General features: G+C 33.5%; 1 protein-coding gene across 1 annotated transcript; it reads left to right on the top strand.

Annotated features, from left to right (window-relative positions):
* Window positions 1–19432: 19432 nt before the first annotated feature.
* Window positions 19433–21152, top strand: LOC134727500 (uncharacterized). Its single transcript, XM_063591880.1, has 2 exons — window positions 19433–19723; window positions 20869–21152. The coding sequence occupies exons 1-2, from the start codon at window positions 19601–19603 to the stop codon at window positions 21094–21096; spliced, it is 351 nt and encodes a 116-aa protein (XP_063447950.1). The 5' UTR covers window positions 19433–19600; the 3' UTR covers window positions 21097–21152.
* Window positions 21153–21583: the final 431 nt, after the last annotated feature.

Genomic DNA, 21583 nt, shown 5'->3' with positions numbered 1-21583 from the left:
CTGCAGGAATGTATTAGATCGTTTTGGTGATCGGTGAAGCTGCCTCTTGCTGAGCCTCAACCACAGGCTTAATACATTGGAAAGGTCCCGGATGAGTACAATCTTCGGGAGGCGATGCTGCATGTTACTGGCTCGAATCTTCCGCTTGATCTCTTGCAACTCCCTTACGAGCGCCTCACACTGTTTAGGGTCTGTAATCTTTATAAACGTCATTATTTATAGCGTTGTCGTGAACTCCCCTAAGCGTTTGTTTGAACGCCCCTAGACGTTGGTTTGAACAGGGTACCTTTCCTGAAACCATAGACATTACCCGCCCACGTCCACTTGTCCATCTGAAGAGTTAAGCCACTTTCAATGATGATGATAGTTCGTTCTTATGTTGTACTGTTATACCACTGTCCCAGGTTAGGGGAGGGTTGGGATCCCGCTAACATGTGTAACCCCGCCACATTATTTATGTATGTGCCTGTCCCAAGTCAGGAGCCTGTAATTCAGTGGTTATCGTTTGTTTATGCGTTAGTTTTCTCGTTTGAATAGTTTTACATTGTCTTATCGGTGCTTTTTATAGCTGACTATGCGGTATGGACTTTGTTGAATGCCGTACATTGACCTATAGTTGCTAATGTTCGTGTCATTTTGGTCTTTTGTGGATAATTGTCTCATTGGTAATCAAATCCCATCTTCTTGTTTATATACACCCCAAGGGTGACTGGGGTATAGAAATATGGTAACTTGGTCTTCTCCCGACCGACAGTAAAACGCTTGCCGAATTGGGGCGTCCGTTTAGCTGTGCGGGATGTATCAATTTCGAAGTCACGTCCGGTCAGACGGGGGACGTTCTATCCGATGCCTCGTTTAAATATAGTGCCACACTCTTTGCACGTTAAGACCCCTTGCAACAACTCTTTGAGGCGTCCGTAGGTTGCCTGTTGCAAGGCAAAACTTCTGTCCCTATCCAATACACTCATTTTCCAGTGGCAGTTTAAATTTCCCCGACCATCATCCCAGATGGCCTCTATTGCATCAACCTACCTATTGTATTTATTGTGAACTTGTTCTCGTCCTTAATATGCATGAAATATTTGCCACTGGACGTTAAGCAAACACATGCATTTCTGCTCGTTTTTCCATAAAATTGAATTGGAAAGATCGATCAATAAATCTTTGTTGATAAACAATACAATAATTTATGGACCTATGGGTGTTACGGATAGGGAAATACGGACTGTCAAACAGATAAATGCCATATAAAACATGCTAAAAACAATCTAAATGTTCATATAATCCCATTAAGAAGGCTATATTATTCTTTAATTATCTAAAAATCTATTTTATTGTACAAAAACTTTCATATTTAAAAAATTCACCATGACCATAATGCGAAACTAAACTTCTAACTGTGTATTTCTACCTTATATTTTTTGGTGTCAACCTTATCTGTAAATCAAAGCACTCAAAGTCCGCTTACACCACCAAAGGGACTCTCATCGAGTGGGTGTTGTTGACAAAGGTCATCTGGTATGTCCCTTTTTTGGGCAGCTCGATCTTGACTGTCTTGTGGATGACGCAACACTCTTTGTTGGTATCCCGGACTTCCTTGCTATAAAAGTGGGTCAAGCACCTGTAGCCTTCGATCAGCAGTAAGTTGAGTTCTCTTTCCCGTTGTTCACCAACGTTTGAAATGCGCAGCGGGTATAATTCACTATCTTTCTAAATACATTAACCGCCAGGATTGAATTGGCTTTCTCAAATTTATTAATATCCTTAAGGCTAACCAGATTGAGCTCTGTGTAACCCTGTCTGTTTGTTTTGGGTCTACCTCGTTATGGTGCAAGGTCAAAAGTATCGAAACACTTCTCGTCGTTATTTTTCACATTGATTACAGCCTTCTTGGCTTTGATCCACGCCGGCCCATAGGTCGGTTTTTGTTAAAATTGACTTGAAATTTAACAATTGCCTTCGATGTCCAGCCACTTTTTTCAGGGGTCCACTGTCTTTTCTCCGATCTTTTCATCCATCTCCTCAAGTGTTTTAAGCAAGTCCGTGCACGTGGTAGAAGTGAAAATCGAGTTTCCCTAGTTTAAGAATCCCACGTTCTCATCATCCATCTTACCTGTTTGGTTAATCTTCACAGTGCAGCATCATATTGACTTTCTATCCTTTCAATGCCCAATCGTCTATAATGTCCATCCTTGAGATTCAAGAGACCTCAAGGAAGGTCTGCACCTCTATGTCAATAATTGGGGTCATCTTTCAGTTAGTAAATACATCTTTAACGACTTTCTTCAGTGGATGTACCTCAATTTTATCCCCAATGGCTTTCCTATCTTCTTTGATCTTTTCCGGTAATATCTACAGTAGTCGATCTTTCGACATACTTTTAACCCCTCGCAACCTATGCTGTTTGACCTGGGTGATAATATCCTTCCTCGTATAGGGTTGGGACAACGCTCAAATAATGTTGGTCTTCGTTCCGATCAACTTAATCAACTGATCTTTCCTTATCTGGGAGTACTATCGGATGTTCTTCATTTTAATTCCTCGCAGGGCTTTGACGTTTTAAACAACTAATTCGAGCTAATTTTAGCTGTTGGATCCATGTCATTATCCTAACAATCCAAATTAAAATCAATTTAGGTCACCCAAAACCACTATCCCCAATTCAATGGTTTTTAGACCCGGTTTTTGATCTTTCTATACTATCGTCCATATAAAACAAACTATAAAATTCGTGGTAATCATACCCGGTGCGCTTGGTTTTTTCATCCAATAGCTCATAACTTGCAGAGCTCAATTGGGTCTCTCTCTTTCCCAAGACTGTGGTCACCTGCTTGCTTAATCTCGATCTCACAACCTCAAGTGGAGAAAGTTGCCCCTTCCAACATAAGGTTATAATGTTTGTCTACCTATTAACTAAATATTTGCTTAATATTAGGCAGATTGAAAGATCAGGGGGCTATCACCATTGCCCTGTGCCCTTTGTCCTAAAATTTTGATAATTTTTAAGTGAAAAGTGACAATATAAGCCCTCCATAGATATCGAATATGACAATATTCTGGGAAATCCTTCTAATACAACCTTTATATATACAGAGTCTATGATTTAATTAAATTTTACGAACATTGAAAGACCAGGGGGGTCTCACACTCATTTAAGCGGTCTCAGGTAGGTTTTCACTGTATATTTTGAATATCCAAGTGGCACTTTGGGCGCTCCATAAACATGAAAGACAGGACGTGTACCCAAATTCCTTTTAGTCACGTTTGTATCTACCTATTGACTAAATGTCTGCTTAATATTAGACAGATTGAAAGATCAGGGAGCTATAACCATTAACCTGTGCCTTTTGTCCTAAAATTTTGATAATTTTTAAGTGAAAAGTGACAATATAAGCCCTCCATAGATATCGAATATGACAATATTCTGGGAAATCCTTCTAATACAACCTTTACATATACGGAGTCTATGATTTATTTAAATTTTACGGACATTTAAAGACCAAGGGGGTCTCACACTCATTTAAGCGGTCTCAGGTAGGTTTTCACTGTATATTTTGAATATCCAACTGGGACTTTGGGCGCTCCGTAAACATAAAAGACAGGAAGTGTACCCAAATTCCTTTTAGTCACATTTGTATCTACCTATTGACTAAATGTCTGCTTAATATTAGACAGATTGAAAGATCAGAAGCTATCACCATTGCCCTGTGCCCTTTGTCCTAAAATTTTGATATTTTTTAAGTGAAAAGTGACAATATCAGCCCTCCATAGATATCGAATATGACAATATTCTGGGAAATCCTTCTAATACAACCTTAACATATACAGAGTCTATGATTTAATTAAATTTTACGGACATTGAAAGGCCAAGGGGGTCTCACACTCATTTAAGCGGTCTCAGGTAGGTTTTCACTGTATATTTTGAATATCCAACTGGCACTGTGGGCGCTCCGTAAACATAAAAGACAGGAAGTGTACCCAAATTCCTTTTAGTCACGTTTGTATCTACCTATTGGCTAAATGTCTGCTTAATATTAGACAGATTGAAAGATCAGGAAGCTATCACCATTGCCCTGTGCCCTTTGTCCTAAAATTTTGATAATTTTTAAGTGAAAAGTGACAATATAAGCCCTCCATAGATATCGAATATGACAATATTCTGGGAAATCCTTCTAATGCAACCTTTACATATACAGAGTCTATGATTAAATTAAATTTTACGGACATTGAAAGACCAAGGGGGTCTCACACTCATTTAAGCGGTCTCAGGTAGGTTTTCACTGTATATTTTGAATATCCAACTGGCACTTTGGGCGCTCCGTAAACATGAAAGACAGGAAGTGTACCCAAATTCCTTTTAGTCACGTTTGTATCTACCTATTGACTAAATGTCTGCTTAATATTAGACAGATTGAAAGACCAGGGAGCTATCACCATTGCCCTGTGCCCTTTGTCCTAAAATTTTGATAATTTTTAAGTGAAAAGTGACAATATAAGCCCTCCATAGATATCGAATATGACAATATTCTGGGAAATCCTTCTAATACAACCTTTACATATACAGAGTCTATGATTTAATTAAATTTTACGGACATTGAAAGACCAGGGGGATCTCACACTCATGTAAGCGGTCTCAGGTAGGTTTTCACTGTATATTTTGAATATCAAACTGCCCCTTTGTGCGCTCCGTAAACATGACAGACAGGAAGTGTACCCAAATTCCTTTTAGACACGTTTGTATCTACCTATTGACTAAATGTCTGCTTAATATTAGACAGATTAAAAGATCAGGGAGCTATCACCATTGCCCTGTGCCCTTAATTGTCCTAAAATTTTGAAAATTTTTAAGTGAAAAGTGACTATATCAGCCCTCCATAGATATCGAATATGACAATATTCTGGGAAATCCTTCTAATACAATCTTTACATATACAGAGTCTATGATTTAATTAAATTTTACGGACAATGAAAGACCAGGGGGGTCTCACACTCATTTAAGCGGTCTCAGGTAGGTTTTCACTGTATATTTTGAATATCCAACTGGCACTTTGGGCGCTCCGTAAACATGAAAGACAGGAAGTGTACCCAAATTCCTTTTAGTCACGTTTGTATCTACCTATTGACTAAATGTCTGCTTAATATTAGACAGATTGAAAGACCAGGGAGCTATCACCATTGCCCTGTGCCCTTTGTCCTAAAATTTTGATAATTTTTAAGTGAAAAGTGACAATATAAGCTCTCCATAGATGTCGAATATGACAATATTCTGGGAAATCCTTCTAATACAACCTTTACATATACAGAGTCTATGATTTAATTAAATTTTACGGACATTGAACGACCAGGGGGATCTCACACTCATGTAAGCGGTCTCAGGTAGGTTTTCACTGTATATTTTGAATATCAAACTGCCACTTTGTGCGCTCCGTAAACATGACAGACAGGAAGTGTACCCAAATTCCTTTTAGACACGTTTGTATCTACCTATTGACTAAATGTCTGCTTAGTATTAGACAGATTAAAAGATCAGGGAGCTATCACCATTGCCCTGTGCCCTTTGTCCTAAAAATTTAATAATTTTTAAGTGAAAAGTGACAATATAAGCCCTCCATAGATATCGAATATGACAATATTCTGGGAAATCCTTCTAATACAACCTTTACATATACGGAGTCTATGATTTAATTAAATTTTACGGACATTGAAAGACCAAGGGGGTCTCACACTCATTTAAGCGGTCTCAGGTAGGTTTTACTGTATATTTTGAATATCCAACTGGGACTTTGGGCGCTCCGTAAACATAAAAGACAGGAAGTGTACCCAAATTCCTTTGAGTCACATTTGTATCTACCTATTGACTAAATGTCTGCTTAATATTAGACAGATTGAAAGATCAGGAAGCTATCACCATTGCCCTGTGCCCTTTGTCCTAAAATTTTGATAATTTTTAAGGGAAAAGTGACAATATAAGCCCTCCATAGATATCGAATATGACAATATTCTGGGAAATCCTTCTAATACAACCTTTACATATACGGAGTCTATGATTTATTTAAATTTTACGGACATTTAAAGACCAAGGGGGTCTCACACTCATTTAAGCGGTCTCAGGTAGGTTTTCACTGTATATTTTGAATATCCAACTGGCACTTTGGGCGCTCCATAAACATGAAAGACAGGAAGTGTACCCAAATTCCTTTTCGTCACGTTTGTATCTACCTATTGAATAAATGTCTGCTTAATATAAGACAGATTTAAAGATCAGGGAGCTATGACCATTGCCCAGTGCCCTTTGTCCTAAAATTTTGATAATTTTTAAGTGAAAAGTGACAATATAAGCCTTCCATAGATATCGAATATGACAATATTCTGGGAAATCCTTCTAATGCAACCTTTACATATACAGAGTCTATGATTTGATTAAATTTTACGGACATTGAAAGACCAAGGGGGTCTCACACTCATTTAAGCGGTCCCAGGTAGGTTTTCACTATATATTTCTTTTTTGGGCATTCCATAAATATTTCTATTTATATTTCATAATGTTTTCTAGAGTTACATATGTAGTGGTTTTTCTTTTTGTTTACATAAATATCATGTATAAAAGTAAATCTCTGAAGTTGTTTTATTGACAACAATCTATTTATATAAAGACAAATATGCAACATAGAAAGGGTTTATATTCGAGGACAACGAGAACTTACAACAGCTTGAAGAGGTCATTTTACGATTTCCTACGTTTCTTATCAGTCATCTTAACTATGAAAATCATGTTTTTAATGTTATCAAGTACTATTTTTTTTTTAAGATTTTCAACAAAATTTTGAATATCCAACCGACTGCTAGCAGCCGGTTGGATATTGAATATCGAATATCGAATAACGAACCGGCTGCTAACTTCACATACATAATCAATTAATTTGGTATTTTCAAAACGTAAACGTAAACGTACAGTTTTTCCATGATCCTTTATTCTACAATAGACATACCCGCATATAAAAGTGAAAATGAACTAGCTGGATTCGCACTTTATATACCGTGACTGATGCAGCCCGGAATTAGCAAAGAACTATTTTTTAAAGTGATTAAAGTGATTAAAAGTAAATTACGAATACTAGATGAACAGTTGTGGTTTTGGTTTACCAAACTTTGGAATGACAATTCGAATGTGAATGGAAACAAGTTGAGACTATATAGACGTAATAAGAGGGACCTTCAACCTGAACACTTTGTTACTAACGCAATGCCACGCCACTAACGAAGTAATTTATGTAAACTTAGATGTGGAACTTTACCTCTGTTTGTCGAGACGGGTCGTTATACGAAACCACCAATACCGTTAAAAGAAAGAATTTGTCCATTTTGTAATAATGCTGTAGAATATGAGATACACCTTTTGATTAATTGTGACATTTACAGTGACTTAATGTTTAATTTGTTTCACAGAGCTATGGTCATGGATAATTCCTTTTGACAAAGTCAGATTTTAATCAATTTGTATTTTTAATTCAGAATGCTGAATTACAATACGAGTTATCTATCTTGGTGCATAATATGACATAAAGATGTCGCGCACTGCAAAGCAATCTACACTCTTAATTGTATATTTCCGCAAAAGTCAAAGTTACATTTGATTTTTTAATTTTTTTAATTCATTTCATTCATGTTCTATTTATTTACTATTTTACTGAGAGGTTTTTAATGAAACAACAAGCTTACTTCATTTTATTCTTCGCAATCTGCTTATAGAACCTCTTTTAAATATATTCTTTTAATCACATATCATTTTTTTTTTACGTCATACTTAATTTTGACATTTCTTTTTTTAAAAAGATATGTTGTTTTTTTTAATTACTTATTTTAATTTTTTTTTTCATGATGTGAAATATCCGGATATTTTTTTTTTTTTTTTTAACATTTTACTATGTTTTTCAATTTGTATTTGTTAAATAGATATATAGTTGTATATATAGTGTCTCAAAAGCCATTCAAGGCAGGGTATTTGTCTTATTTTATTATTGTGCAGTGTATATTATATACAATGTAGTATGTATAAAAATCTGTATACAAGTATGTGACACTTTAATAAAATAAATTATTGTATAGCAATATAATATTTCCCACAGAAAGTAACCAAATGTTAGCGTGCAATAAATTCCAATATTGCACTAGTGCAATAAGTCTTCAAAAATTAATGACGTCATTAACGTCAAAATCTAGTTTAAACCATTTTTTACTTTTTAATATTATATTGCTATACAATAAAAGGGTTATTGCATGAATATTGGGGAATATTGTCCCTCGTAGAAAATATATTGCACTCGCAAGCTCGTGCAATATAAGATTCTACTCGGGACAATATTCCCCAATATTCATGCAATAACCCTATATTATTATTATTATTATTATTTATATAGTGTATCACAAAACATTCATATCTAACATATACAAGTGTTATTTTGATTTATTTTCATATCTGTGACTTAAAAAGACCAAATAACATATATTTGCATGGTGTTTTTTTTTAAATGACCCTTTTAGATATTTGTCCACCATTACATGATATCACACACGTTCCCTTAAAATATTTACTTCACAGGAAAATGTCTGACGCTTGAAGACAAAAGTGATTGTTTGATGACGTCAGACTCAATAGGTAAAGTGTAGAAAAATATCAATAGGCGATAAGTTCTATTTGACCACCTCACATTAAATGCCTCAATTCAAATGACTTTATGTTTCTTTGTCTAATTCTTAGCTGATTTATACTTTCCCCGACCAGTTGATTATTTTTTTTTATCTCAGTTCTTCCTTATTCACAATTTTTAAAATAATGACGTGAAATGTTCATGCTTTCCTCTGATTTTGCTAATGTGATGTCATGAATAAAGGCGACAATGACTGATGACGTCACATAGATTTTTTTGGCTGATCATTGAAATAGAAAAATAAAGTTTGCCTGCATATCGTCTACAAATCATATGGGAAACCGATCCCACTACCGAAGCTAGTGCAATACGATACTTCTCAACTCTCTACAGCTTAATTTAAAATACAAAAACTGGTTAACCTCGCGTTTTAAATTTGAAAATTTAATTGTATTGAATGGAGAAATATCGTATCACTCTCGATGTAGTGGTAAAATCTATTAGATCTAAAGTATATTCGCACATTACTCCTTGTTTAATGGAAAAGAAAGGATATTGTGTATCAATTCAGGACAGAAAATCACTTCATACACATGAAAAACCAAAAAGCAAAGGCATTGTACAAGCATTGTTGTTCTTCATCTCACAGTGTGGCCTTCAACACGAAGAAAAAGCTCTTACCTCACTTCAAATTCATGACGTACGGCCCCTAGCACATGTTTAAGAGGAATTATTTGCTAGATGTCGATCGAACTATATCTGCATTATTGAGGTAATAACGGACAAGAGACTCGTTCAACCATACCCGTTTACTTGTGGCAAAACCTGTAACTACCAGCTCGGATCTGCAGTCATGTAATAAAGTTACAATGGTTCTTTTTACAGACCTTATAATTTAAACAATTGTAAAGTAAGAATCTTAGCTAGGTCAAGCAGTCTGGTCGTATTTTGCTAAAACTGCGAAAATATGAGGTATGATTGGAGCAACAGTTTGTCCGTATTTTGCTAAAACTGCAAACAAATGATGTATGTAAGAGCCATGATCGGTATGTATGCAAGAGCCATGATCGGTCTATGAAATTAGCTGGACGTATTTTGCTAAAACTGCAAAGAAATTATGTATGTTAGAGCCTTTATCGGTCTCTGAAATTAGCTGGCCGTATTTTGCTAAAACTGCAAACAAATGATGTATGTTAAGAGCCTTTATCGGTGTCTGAAATTAGCTGGCCGTATTTTGCTAAAACTGCAAACAAATGATGTATATGTTAGAGCAATTATCGGTCTCTGAAATTAGCAGGCCTTATTTTGCTAAAACTGTTAAAGAATGAGATGTCAATAGAGCAATTATTGGTTCCTAAAACTACGGAATTAGTTAACTTTTTAATCTTTTCCGAATTAAAATATCATTTACAGTTGGATAGGATGATATAGTATGGTCACTTTAATGCAGAAATGTACCCATTGCTAGAAATTTATTTCCACATATGAAAATCGGATTAAGGATTCTAGCAGTAATTGCAATTTTAACTGCTTACACTTCAGGAGCAACCGTTCTAAGCTCGGTTTGTCGTTGGATTCGTATTGCCTAAACTAAAATTTGCTATGGAGTGTTAACCGTTAAGGTTGTTTATCTGTTCCGTTGTTTTTTTCTTTTAGCCATGGTGTTTTCTATTTTTCTTCGACTTTTTATTGCTTACTCTGTCCCCCTTTTATACTGAGTTTTGCCAATGAATTAAGATATATTTACGTTTATCAATTTACCACTATATCATAATAAAAAGAAATTTTGTAACCTCAACGACATTTGATACGATATGATTTTAAAGTTTTTACTATCAAAGTAGATAAAAATAGATATAAATATGACACGCATAACAATTTATCATGCATATATAATATATACGTCATCATCAGGAAACAGTAGTAGCCTTATTTAAATTGGAAACCCAATGATTAAACATTTTATCCTGCAATTGGATGTCCTACTATACAGATACAGCCCTACAGATATCGCTATGCTGTATCTGTATACTATACAGATATCGCTTTAAAGCTCCGCCCACTGCCGGGCTGAGTATTGTTTGAACCTGTGTGACAAATCCGGGGCGGATCCAGGATTTCCAGTTAGGGGGGGGGGGGGGGAGGGGGCGCAAATATTTATTCCACCCCGCGAGGCGAAAAAATTTTGGAGTTTTTTGTTACATGTATCAACAAATTATTTTTACTAAATTGTTAGTTGCGACATGTCGTAAGATGTAAATTTTGATTGCAAGCGTAAGTTGAATGTAAAAGGGAGTTTTCTCCCCTCTTGTATTTAAAAATACGCGTTTGGTGATATAACTCAATAACTAAATATAATTAAGACCTATGGTCTTTTGATTTGAGGTCCTTGGTTTATGACCTTGAAATTGATCTCAAGGTCATAGCTTAATTTGACGTTCTAGATTTTGACCTTTGCTTTTATTCTATATGTATAATTGATAAAGATATACAACTTTTAGAAAAAGGTATCAAACCATTTAACCTTGAAAAAAAACAACCGGAAGTGACTTTTTGTAAACCGGAAGTAGCTATTTTTTTTAACTTTATTAATATAAAAGTATATAGAACCAGATATTTTTGGAATCAGTGTCACGTAAATATTCAAATATAATCGGAAGTAACATTTTTCAAACCGGAAGTAAAAAATTATCTCCCTTATTTAAAAAAAATGTATGGAAACAATATATTTTTGGAATCAGCTTACTAGGAGCTATCATTTGACGATTGAAATGACATTTTAAACTTAGTTTCACAACTTTTCATATCAAAATACATTGTTTTGATGGAAAGACCTGCAATTGTTCTCTGAACAATTGGTTTTTAATTATTTTTAGTGTTTAGTCTTGATGGTGTAAGTTTATTTTTGATCTATAAGTTTAATTGACCGTTCCTTGGGTATCTTTCGCTCCTCTTTTTGTACACTTTTAGAAGACAATCTATTTGACAAAAAGAAAATTTTCAGGTGAAATGAATAATGTATATTGTGTTTCACATATTATTGAAAAGAACACTAAACGTCCATTAATACGGGGGAAATGTGACCCAGAAAGTCAAAAGCACAGGGTTGTGCGTAAATTTTGCAACATCAACATTTTATCCAACCCACCCACTTTGCACACTCCCCCGATCCCTTTCCGTATTTTTGCGCCTGTTGTGTACACTCATAATGTGTACTAAAAAATATATCATATAAACACAATATAAACAGCAAGTAACTTACTTATTGGCATTTGACCCAATTTGCAACCATTGCTGTTTACCATTGTTTTTAATAGAGAAAATAATAATAAGTGTAGAACTAGAACTGTGTATATTCTATTAATTGCGGCTAATGCGATTTACATTATATCTAATCTTATATCTATAGTCATGATATCTACAAAGGAGGTTATTTAGATATATACTATTGGCCCATGATATATGTATATGCTGTTTTAGTTGTTTAATCCAAGACAGCTAGCACATTTTAAAGGAAACTGCAAACTTTTTAATGTGTGATTGTTTTTAAAGTGGCTTGAGTTGATAAAATGTAATATTGGATTTGTGTTTTCCTAAATGTCGGTAAATTGAACTTGAAGAAGCAGTATAAACCTTCTTTCGTTCGTTTGAAAATCAAATCACACAACCAGTTTCCTTACATATTGAATAAAGTTCGTCTGTTCACTACATGTATTGTCCGAAAAGTATTATCTGAAGATACACTCGAGCAGGTTTGTTAAATCTAAAATAGAAACAAGCTATTTAAATCACGTTGAGTTTTGAAGTGTGGAGAGTGTTATTTTACTGTTTCTTAAAATTAAGATACTTTATTGTTTAAGGGCGAAAGTAAAAGCTTGAAAATTAGATCTTTGATTAAACCTGCATAGTGCAGTTGAAGGATTCTAATAAAAGCTATAATTGACTGGCCCCTGTTCTATCTCAAAAAGAGTTTACTAGCTCTGACTTAAACTATGAAGAATCATGTTTAATGAGATATATAATTCAGTATAACAGGTTAAGACATATCAAAACCTCGTGTCTTTCTCCATTTTCTCAGCCTCATACATATTTATTTTGTTTAATTTGTCTGACATTAACCTGATTACGATATATTTGATGTGTGCAGTACCGAATAGATATATTTTAAGCAAAATAAGGTATGTATATACATGTGTATACAGATATATAGGAGGTTCCACTTTACACCTGAATGATTTCTTTTTATGCAAATCCCATTCATTAATTTTAAGCTCTAAATCTGTCGAGGAATTTCATTCTTATTTTAGATAGTTTGTGTTGTTTGCCAGTGTGAAATCCCTAACGGTGTCAAAACACCTTTTTACCCACTATGGGAAATTAAACTTATTAAAGAAAGTAAAAAAAAAAAGGATCACTTTAAAGTGCGATTTGTTGTTACTATATTCGTTGTAAATGCTTTCCTAAAAACCCTTGACAATCACATTTACAAATATATACACACGGAAAAAGGTATTGCAACACCAAATTGAAATTCAAATTAAAAAAAAAACACTTTTTATTTTTTTGTGATGTAATTTGTTGAAATAGAATTTACTAGTTAAAACATTATTTAGATATCGCCTAAGTTTAATCAATAAATATCGACTCGATAAGTTCTAACTTGCACATGTAGCTACTGTACTCGTAAAAGGTAAAACAGGTGTTTTTATCCTCATTGTTTTCAACACTTTAAATAACCAAGTTTATTAAGTTATGTGATTGACACCTTGTAATTGGTCATCCACAACTCATAACTGCAGTAAGATGGCAGATAATCAGCATGAGAGAAGCAGGTATTTCGTAGTGACAATTGCATGCATTGTTTGCCATCTACATTCCACTATAAGTCGATTTGAGAATCAAAATCAGTTACCAAACGAAGTTAAAGACCTTCCGAGGTCAAGCAGACCCTCTATAACATCTGCTAGGGAAAACCATAATGAGGGTTGGTCAGAAGGAAACCTGTTGCAAACAATACAATCCTCAAAAGAGGATGATGACCATACTGGAGCCTGTAAACAAGAACTGTTCGAGATCGGCTCATCACTTTTGTTTATCGTGCGATAAGACCATTTCGTGGACCTTTGCCTACTAGTAGACACACAGTTGTCCGTATCCAATATAGTGCAGAGCTCACCATAATTGAAAATAAGCATCGTGGAGGAAGATCCATTGTTCCAATGGAATTTGTTTTATCTTCCTTGGTCCGATTGTAGCCTGAATTTGAACCATATCGAGATATTTGACACTTTTGGGCGTAAAATGCACGAAAGGACACCAAAGTTCAAACACGTTATGAAATAAACAACACCCTTCGTCGGGAATGGTTTCTGCTACCTCAGCAACACATAAGTCGAATTATGGCAGGAATAAGAAGAGGTTAAAATGCGGTTATCCGTTTGAATGGAGGTTGCACACAAAGTACTAATTCTACCCCTAATTGACACAAATGGTCTGGGCGGGAGGAAATCTTTGGTATTGTATTACAAAATAGCATACAGTTAGACCAATCAAAATTTGTGAAATAAGACATATTACAAAATTGCCAATGTCAGTTGTTTGTAAAGTTTGCTTCCAAAATATTGTATGAAAACTTGAAAATCGTTGTAGAACGGCTTTGGGAAAAAATAATTGTACATTTCTTTATTTTTGTGAAAATAATTCAAGTTCTTGGATAAGTCAGAAAGGTCAACGTTTTTGTTTCACTGCTATTTACAAAAATGTTCAAGTTCCATACAACATTTTGGAAGCATGCATTTTGCCAAAATGTTCAAATCCTGTTTGTGAGATAATTTTTTCTTAAAAAAATTGTAATTTACAACATTTTAGAAGCCCAGCGACGTTATGCGCATGTAAAAAGCAGGTTAACTTAACTAGTCACTCAATTACTACTATTACTAATTGTAAAATATCTAATTAGTTATCTGAATGTATCAATCATTCTTTATGTTTGTCTGAAGTTTATCAATATTCGATATCCTACAATTAAATCGTCGTGTATAGACACTCTATTCGGTTGCTCACAATTGAATGTATGGCAAATAGATATCAACGAGGTAAGCTACATTGTCTACCGTAACTGCAAAAAGTAAAATAACAAAAAAATCCGAATTCCGATGAAAATTTAAAACAGACAGTCCATAATCAAATGTCAAAAGACAAACCTCAAACCCATCAAACAAATATCATATTCCTGACTTACAAAACAAACATTTTCATATTTATTAAATGATGGATTAAACCTGTTTTTATAGATAGCTAAACCTCTTAATATTCCTTTACATATTGGTGTATGAAAAAGTAAGTGTGTTCGTGTTTACCTCCTCATTAGAATGAGAGTTCAAATACAGTTGACATTAATATTTGATTAGCTAATGCTTCGACATGTTCAAGTATCCTTTATCGACAAGTCCTACCTATGACCTGGTATGTTGAGATCCCCATACCCTTTCACAAAGCTGACTATAAAAAGATTATTGTACAATTAAATTTGACAGGAAAGGCGTACGTTTTCAAAGATTGCAAACATTTAATATAAGTTTTCATCTGACAAACTTGGATAGAATTATGCTTTTTTTTTTCTTGCTTTTTTTTCTTTTAATGTTTTGAATTAGTCTCTCATATCAAATAAAATAAAATATTATATTTGCCTCAAAATTTCTTGTGCTCAACATGATTAATGGTGTGCATTGTTAGAAAAATCCTAGTAAATGTTATCATATGGTTATATATAAATAAGAAAAAAATGGATTTTGATGTAAAAATATATAATTTTACGATCATAATTATATACATGAACACATAATTAATTCCGTTGTTTTTTTCTGTTCTTTTCTGTTTATGAAAGGTTTTTATAATTAACTTTACATTAATTTTCATGATCTGGAAATCAACATTCGACAAATGAATGTCGAATTTGCCTATGTATGGGGGCGCAAAAAGTATTTCGAGTGAAACTCAGGAGAATAAAATTTAGCTTATATGCACTACTTTTATTTTAAAATAATTTATTATTATAAGTCATTTGGATCATGTAAAAAAAAAAAAAACAGTTGAATACAAACCCGTAGATGTTTTTTTTGTGTATCAATGCAAATGTGCCTAAGTCTTTTCCGCTCCAATTAAGATGCAATGTATATATATTTTGGAAATTTAATACGCTCAATCATATACATGTAATCTCTGTGAACCAATAGACTGAACAATTATACTTGTTTTCGTTTTTCAAACCCTCTAACCTTTCTAGATATCTGTACGGCAGTAGTCCTGCAAATTACTAATGATTTTCATAGAGAAGTGTTTTTGCTTGCGATACTTTTTAACAAAATGCAAGTATTTCTTCCTTCGATCAGTGGCTGGTATGTTGCTGCTTTTGCTTCCTCAACAAATAATTTTTGTTTTCTACAAATGATCAACATAATAAATAGAAAGAGAAACAAAGCCTAACAATGATATGTACATCAAAATATATGCTGGTTGGTGTATTGATTCAACCACCATCTGATTGTGTAAAAGAGAGACAAAAGATAGCAAATGGATATTTAAACTCATAAATCGAAAAGCACCTGACACTTCTTAGCCAAACATTAAAAATCGACAAAATGACACACAACAGTATACTATGCAAGACTGTGTCCTTCAGCTTATTTTGAAGTTTTTTGGAATAGTTTTATAACTTTAAAGTAATTATGTGTGTGTGTTCTTGCTAATATTTTTTGGACAGTAATGTAACTTGGTGACTTTATGCATTTTGATTTGGTAACCGTTCCTGTTTTGCGTTTTTTTTTATTATTAAAAGCAGATTATAAGGGCATTTGTGTGGTCAAACAAATCTAAGATGTAAAAAGATGTGGTATGAATGCCAATTAGACAACTCTTCGTCCAAGTCACAATATATAAACGTAAACCATTTTAGATCAAAGAACGATATTCAACACGCAGCCATTACTCGCACCGAACAGCAAGCTATAAAGTGACCAAAATCAGACTGGTGTAAACCATTCAAACGGGAAAACGAACGTTCTAATCTATATATGAGACAATATCTGAAAAAGTCGATTTTCCATGTCCCCCACTTCACCAGCAATTATTTTTTTATTCAACCATCTTTTTTGAAAATTTCAAGTTTCAGTATGAACTAAATTATATTATGCACCAACTCAGGCCAATTAAACACTCATTCTAATATTTCTTCCAATAAAATATTGTAATTTAAATGTTCAACCCCCCCCCCCTAAAATCATGTTGTCCCCTGTGTTTATTGAAAACTAAATCATTCAAATAATATCCAAATTATTTAAACAGGCGTCCGATTCTAACATATATGATAAATTTTATAATAAACTTGTCCTTAATTTGTCTTTTTATATTATTACTAAAGCATGTAATAAAATTTTGCAAATGTTTACACAAAAAATATTTGTCCCCAGAGGTGATTTCCCTCCTGTTACCACTGATTTTTTTTTACCTGTGGAAACGTTTACAAGACCAATAGTTATTTTCCCATTATGTATTGTGAAGAGCATCATTTCCTGAATGCATTAGTACAAAGAAATAGTTGAAAAGGCGGCCAGTTTTGAACATTCAAGCCCATCTAAGGTAAGAATTTATAGAAAAATACTTATTGGTGTTCTATTCTGTTATAGCCTTTTCTTCCACTTTTTGAGAATATTTTTAAGTGTGCACCACAACATTAAGTGTGTTTTTATATCATCTTTCTAAAAGTTAAAGGACACAGGAAATACACTTACATTTATTGTGATAAAAAGGACAAAAACTATCGCGTAATTCCTTTCTGTTACGTTCTGTCATGTTACCTGATAAAAAGAAACAGCATAACCATCATTAATAACAGGAAGGATGTTCAAGACATTTTCACAGAAGAATCGAAGAGTTAATCTACTATATGTCAACCATTTCATCGAATATAAGTTATCACCACCATATCAAATAAATTTCAAAATAATATACAGTATATTGAATAAAAAAAATAGGTTTTTTGCTTTTGATAACAGCAGAGAACATTGTGCAATTTAAGTATAGAAGATAGTAACAGAAAGGAATTTATTTTAGAAGTTTTCATTACCTAGGCAGATTTTTCATCTTGCAAATACAGTTTCAAAGAATAAATGACATTGTTAGCTGTTATCTTCAAATTGTGACCAATCTGAAATGATGTAATTTTCTTAAACTTTAAAATAAAGCAGAAAAATCCTTTCTGTTACCAACTCTGTCCTGTTACCGTTGTCCTGTTACTCTAGTTTCTTTCATGTTACCGTTGTCCTGTTACTCAAGATTCTTTCATGTTACCGACATATCGAACTATATTTAAGTATATTTCTAAACCTTTTGTATTGCAAACATTAACTATTGCATGATATACTAGTAAACCACAAATAATGTCTTAAACTTATTCCTTATTCCCATTTGAAACTTTTTAAAATTGATTCCCTTTGGTAACAGGAAAGAACTGGATTTTTATTTACCATTTTTAAAATTGCCATTGTTTCCTTATTAAACAAATGTTTGAATTACAGACAACAGTTTCTAGATCCCAAATGTGTGTTCTTCAATTTGTGCTATTAAAATACCGGGTTTAAAGATTTTTGTTTTGTTTTTTCTTATTGCCAAAAAATAGACTTTTTCAGATATTGTCTCATATAAAAAAACAAGAAACTAGAAATAGTTGTGAACCACATTAACAAACGACGACTTCTGAACATCAGATTCCTCGTCTTTTTATGTTTTTGAACTTCAACAGGGAATTAACAGTTATCGAATTTGTATCTTTTTCTAAATCGTCTTTTTTCTTTGTTAATTGCAGGATGTAAGTATTGCTCAACTGAGAAGAATGATTAATGAGAAAACATTAATCAGCCTTGATGAATTGAGAGTACTCTATTGTAGTAATGTTTTGCTCAATTTCCCGAGACTTCTATGTCATCTTGGCACAATTTTATAAAACTTTTGATTCTCAATGCTCTTCAACGTTGAACATGTTTTGGCTTTCGAGCTATTTTATCTGAGCGTCACTAGTTACTCTTATGTAGACGAAAATCAGGTCTTGCGTATCAATTCATAAACCGTTTGATAGCTTGTATTCGTGTGTTTCTCTGTTCTACATGTTCTCCGATGAATTGTATTGTAGTCCTGTCATGTAATGTTGTCATTTGAATGTTATATCTAACATTGCCATAACATTGCCGTAGGTTTGACTAGCCATAAAACCACGCTCAATCCTACCATCTATTTCTCTAAATGTCCTTGACCAAGTTAGGAACATAGCCATTGTTACATTAAAGTTCGTTTATGTGTGTGTCATATTTTAGTGTTTCGAGATCTGCTGTGACGTAGTTCTCCTATTATATTTGATGTGTTTCTTCCAGTTTGAGTTTGTAACCCGGATTAGTTTTTTGTTTTTTTTTCTCAATCGATTTATGAATTTAGAACAGCAGTTCAATACTGCATTTCATAGTTTACTAAATGGTATGGATATTGTTAATTATTGAAAGGTTTGAAGACTACTGTTGACTATTTCTCCGATAATTGGTATCTGGTGGAGTCGTTATTGTATCTTCGACAATTATATCACATCTTCCAATTTCTAGACTGTCAATCTAAACAAGTATTGTTCAAACTAAATTGGTTTCCTGTTGCTAACAATTCGAAATATTATCGTTGTTTCTCATATTTCTAGATATTATAACATGTATAAATAGTATATTTTTATTTTAATTTAGGTAAGGAACTCCGAGATACTGACGAGAATAGGAAGGAGCAATTTCTATCGGACTATACAATTCAAGATGAAGGGAATCTTGTTTTAGTTCTTTGGTTACGTAGGGTGGTCTGGTCAACAAGGACAAACCAATTAAACTGACACAGGAACAGTAGAAATTGTTGACCCGGATACCATGGATACCAATGAGGATCTTTCCCTTCCTTTAACAGTGTATGGTTCTGATGTTGAGCTGACCTCTGAACCCGATATGATAACATTAGATAATGACAAGGATGTACTGAGGGCAAAGATGCCTTGAGGTCGCGCATGAAAATGAAACTTTTAATTCATATTTTTTTTCTAAAATTTTTCAATGAGCTTATGTATAGAGTTGTATCACGCAATGCAAAAAACAGATTAAACCAAAATAAAAAAAAAACATTAATAAGCAATAAACAAATATTTTTCTATGAATAAAATCGTTTTCCTCAAAACTTATGTATATAAGTATTCGTAATAATGTTAAGAAAAGTAATTATATTGATAAATTGACTAAGTAAATACAGAATATCTATCTATAGAAGAAAATAAGATGATATGGTACGATTACCAATGACAAAATTATCAACCAGACTATTATTTTGTATAGAAAATGAATAACACGAATAACGATCAATCACTAAAAGGCTGTTTCACAATACACACAGACTTGCACCAAACAAGTTTAAAAGTTTGAACATGTCCGGTTTTCAATACTTGGGACGTATAACAGGTTATATTTCAGTCATAATCAAAACAATATGTTGGTCTCTTAACAAAGTTGGAAAAATTAAATAGACACAATTATAGTCTATCATTAATCAACACAAATTCATTTAAAAGCCTGAAAATATCGGAACGTCTTGAATTGATGAAACTGTTTCAAGCACAAATCCAACTCCCTATATTGCTCTGTGAGTAAAGTGGGATCGGCATTTTTGTTGGAAGACAATAGATACACAATTATTCTGTACTAAAATGATCATATTTACTAACAAAAATTTGACTCATCTCACAATCAATTTATGAACTATCACTAAATTAAGACATTCAGAAATGTCTTTAACAATAAATGCACGTGTTGTATTGTGAGCAAAGCTCTATACTGTAACCATGATTACTTAATCTATAGTTTCTATTCAATCAAGTATGTTGTTCGTCAACTACAAAATTTTACATTTTTTTTATTTGTTTCTCTTGCATACAAAATTATTCAGAAGTCAAGTTCAATTTACCTATTCATGTTATAATTAATCTTACTTGGATATAATTTCTGGGCAGGATCTTTTTTATGATAAAAAAAAACATTATTTAATACATATGAAATATTTGTTTCGTGCTATTACGAATGCATTGTGAAGTAACAATTTCCACCGGAAAAGCATGCATAATACAAATTCATATGACGTACGTAACACATGATCTGAACCACTCACAGCTTACTGCAGAAGTCTACTCCCAAGTGGAAAAAACGAGTTTAGATGCCCGCATATGGATCCATCTTATTGTGGTCGAATTTGGAAATTCTACACAGTAAATAAGTTAGCAGTTCTTACAACAAAAGAAACAAAGAAATTTGAGACAAAAATTGCGATGAATTTCCCGAGAAAAGCTGTTGGAATTCAGGAATGTCCCAGATGCCAATCATAATGTGGGAGGATGGATAGGACGGACGTGCGCGTAATCTGTCCTGTTTGTTCGAGAAAACCCGGTAGAAGATTTGAGTTTTGTTTGGTTTCGTCTGAGAAAATGGTCAACGTCATGCACTGCTAAATGTGGAAACCTCAATTGTTCAGAAGAATATTCCAGAAGGAAAATTTTGAGAGTGTCCAGAAAAAAAGTTGTCGAGGTTAGTTGTCCCTCTGTACGTGCTTGTCCAAAAAATGGTCTAATGATTAAACACAGGGAAGCTTGCGAGCAAATGGAATGTCCGTGTGGACAAAAATGTTGTTTTATTTGCTTGAAAATAGCAGATGGAAGAGGACAAAACTCAAGTGGAGCCTGGAACTTCAAATGTGTAAAAGCACCAGTTCAGACTCAACTTCCTTAAACATGTTGAATAACAATCATTGAATTCCAATGTGATAGATGAACAATAGTTATGTGACTCCGGTTTAAGTGATCAAAAAATTAAATG

The sequence above is a fragment of the Mytilus trossulus genome, chromosome 8, assembly GCF_036588685.1.
Source record: "Mytilus trossulus isolate FHL-02 chromosome 8, PNRI_Mtr1.1.1.hap1, whole genome shotgun sequence".
Taxonomy (NCBI): Eukaryota; Metazoa; Mollusca; class Bivalvia; order Mytilida; family Mytilidae; genus Mytilus; species Mytilus trossulus.
This window is presented reverse-complemented; position numbering and strand designations above follow the sequence as displayed.

Bases quoted from the DNA above. Each gene is read 5' to 3' on its own strand.
- LOC134727500 (XM_063591880.1), top strand. From the start codon at position 19,601: ATGGATACCAATGAGGATCTTTCCCTTCCTTTAACAGTGTATGGTTCT. The intron at 19,724-20,868 runs TGAGGTCGCGCA...CGTAACACATGA, and splicing joins TACTGAGGGCAAAGATGCCT to TCTGAACCACTCACAGCTTA.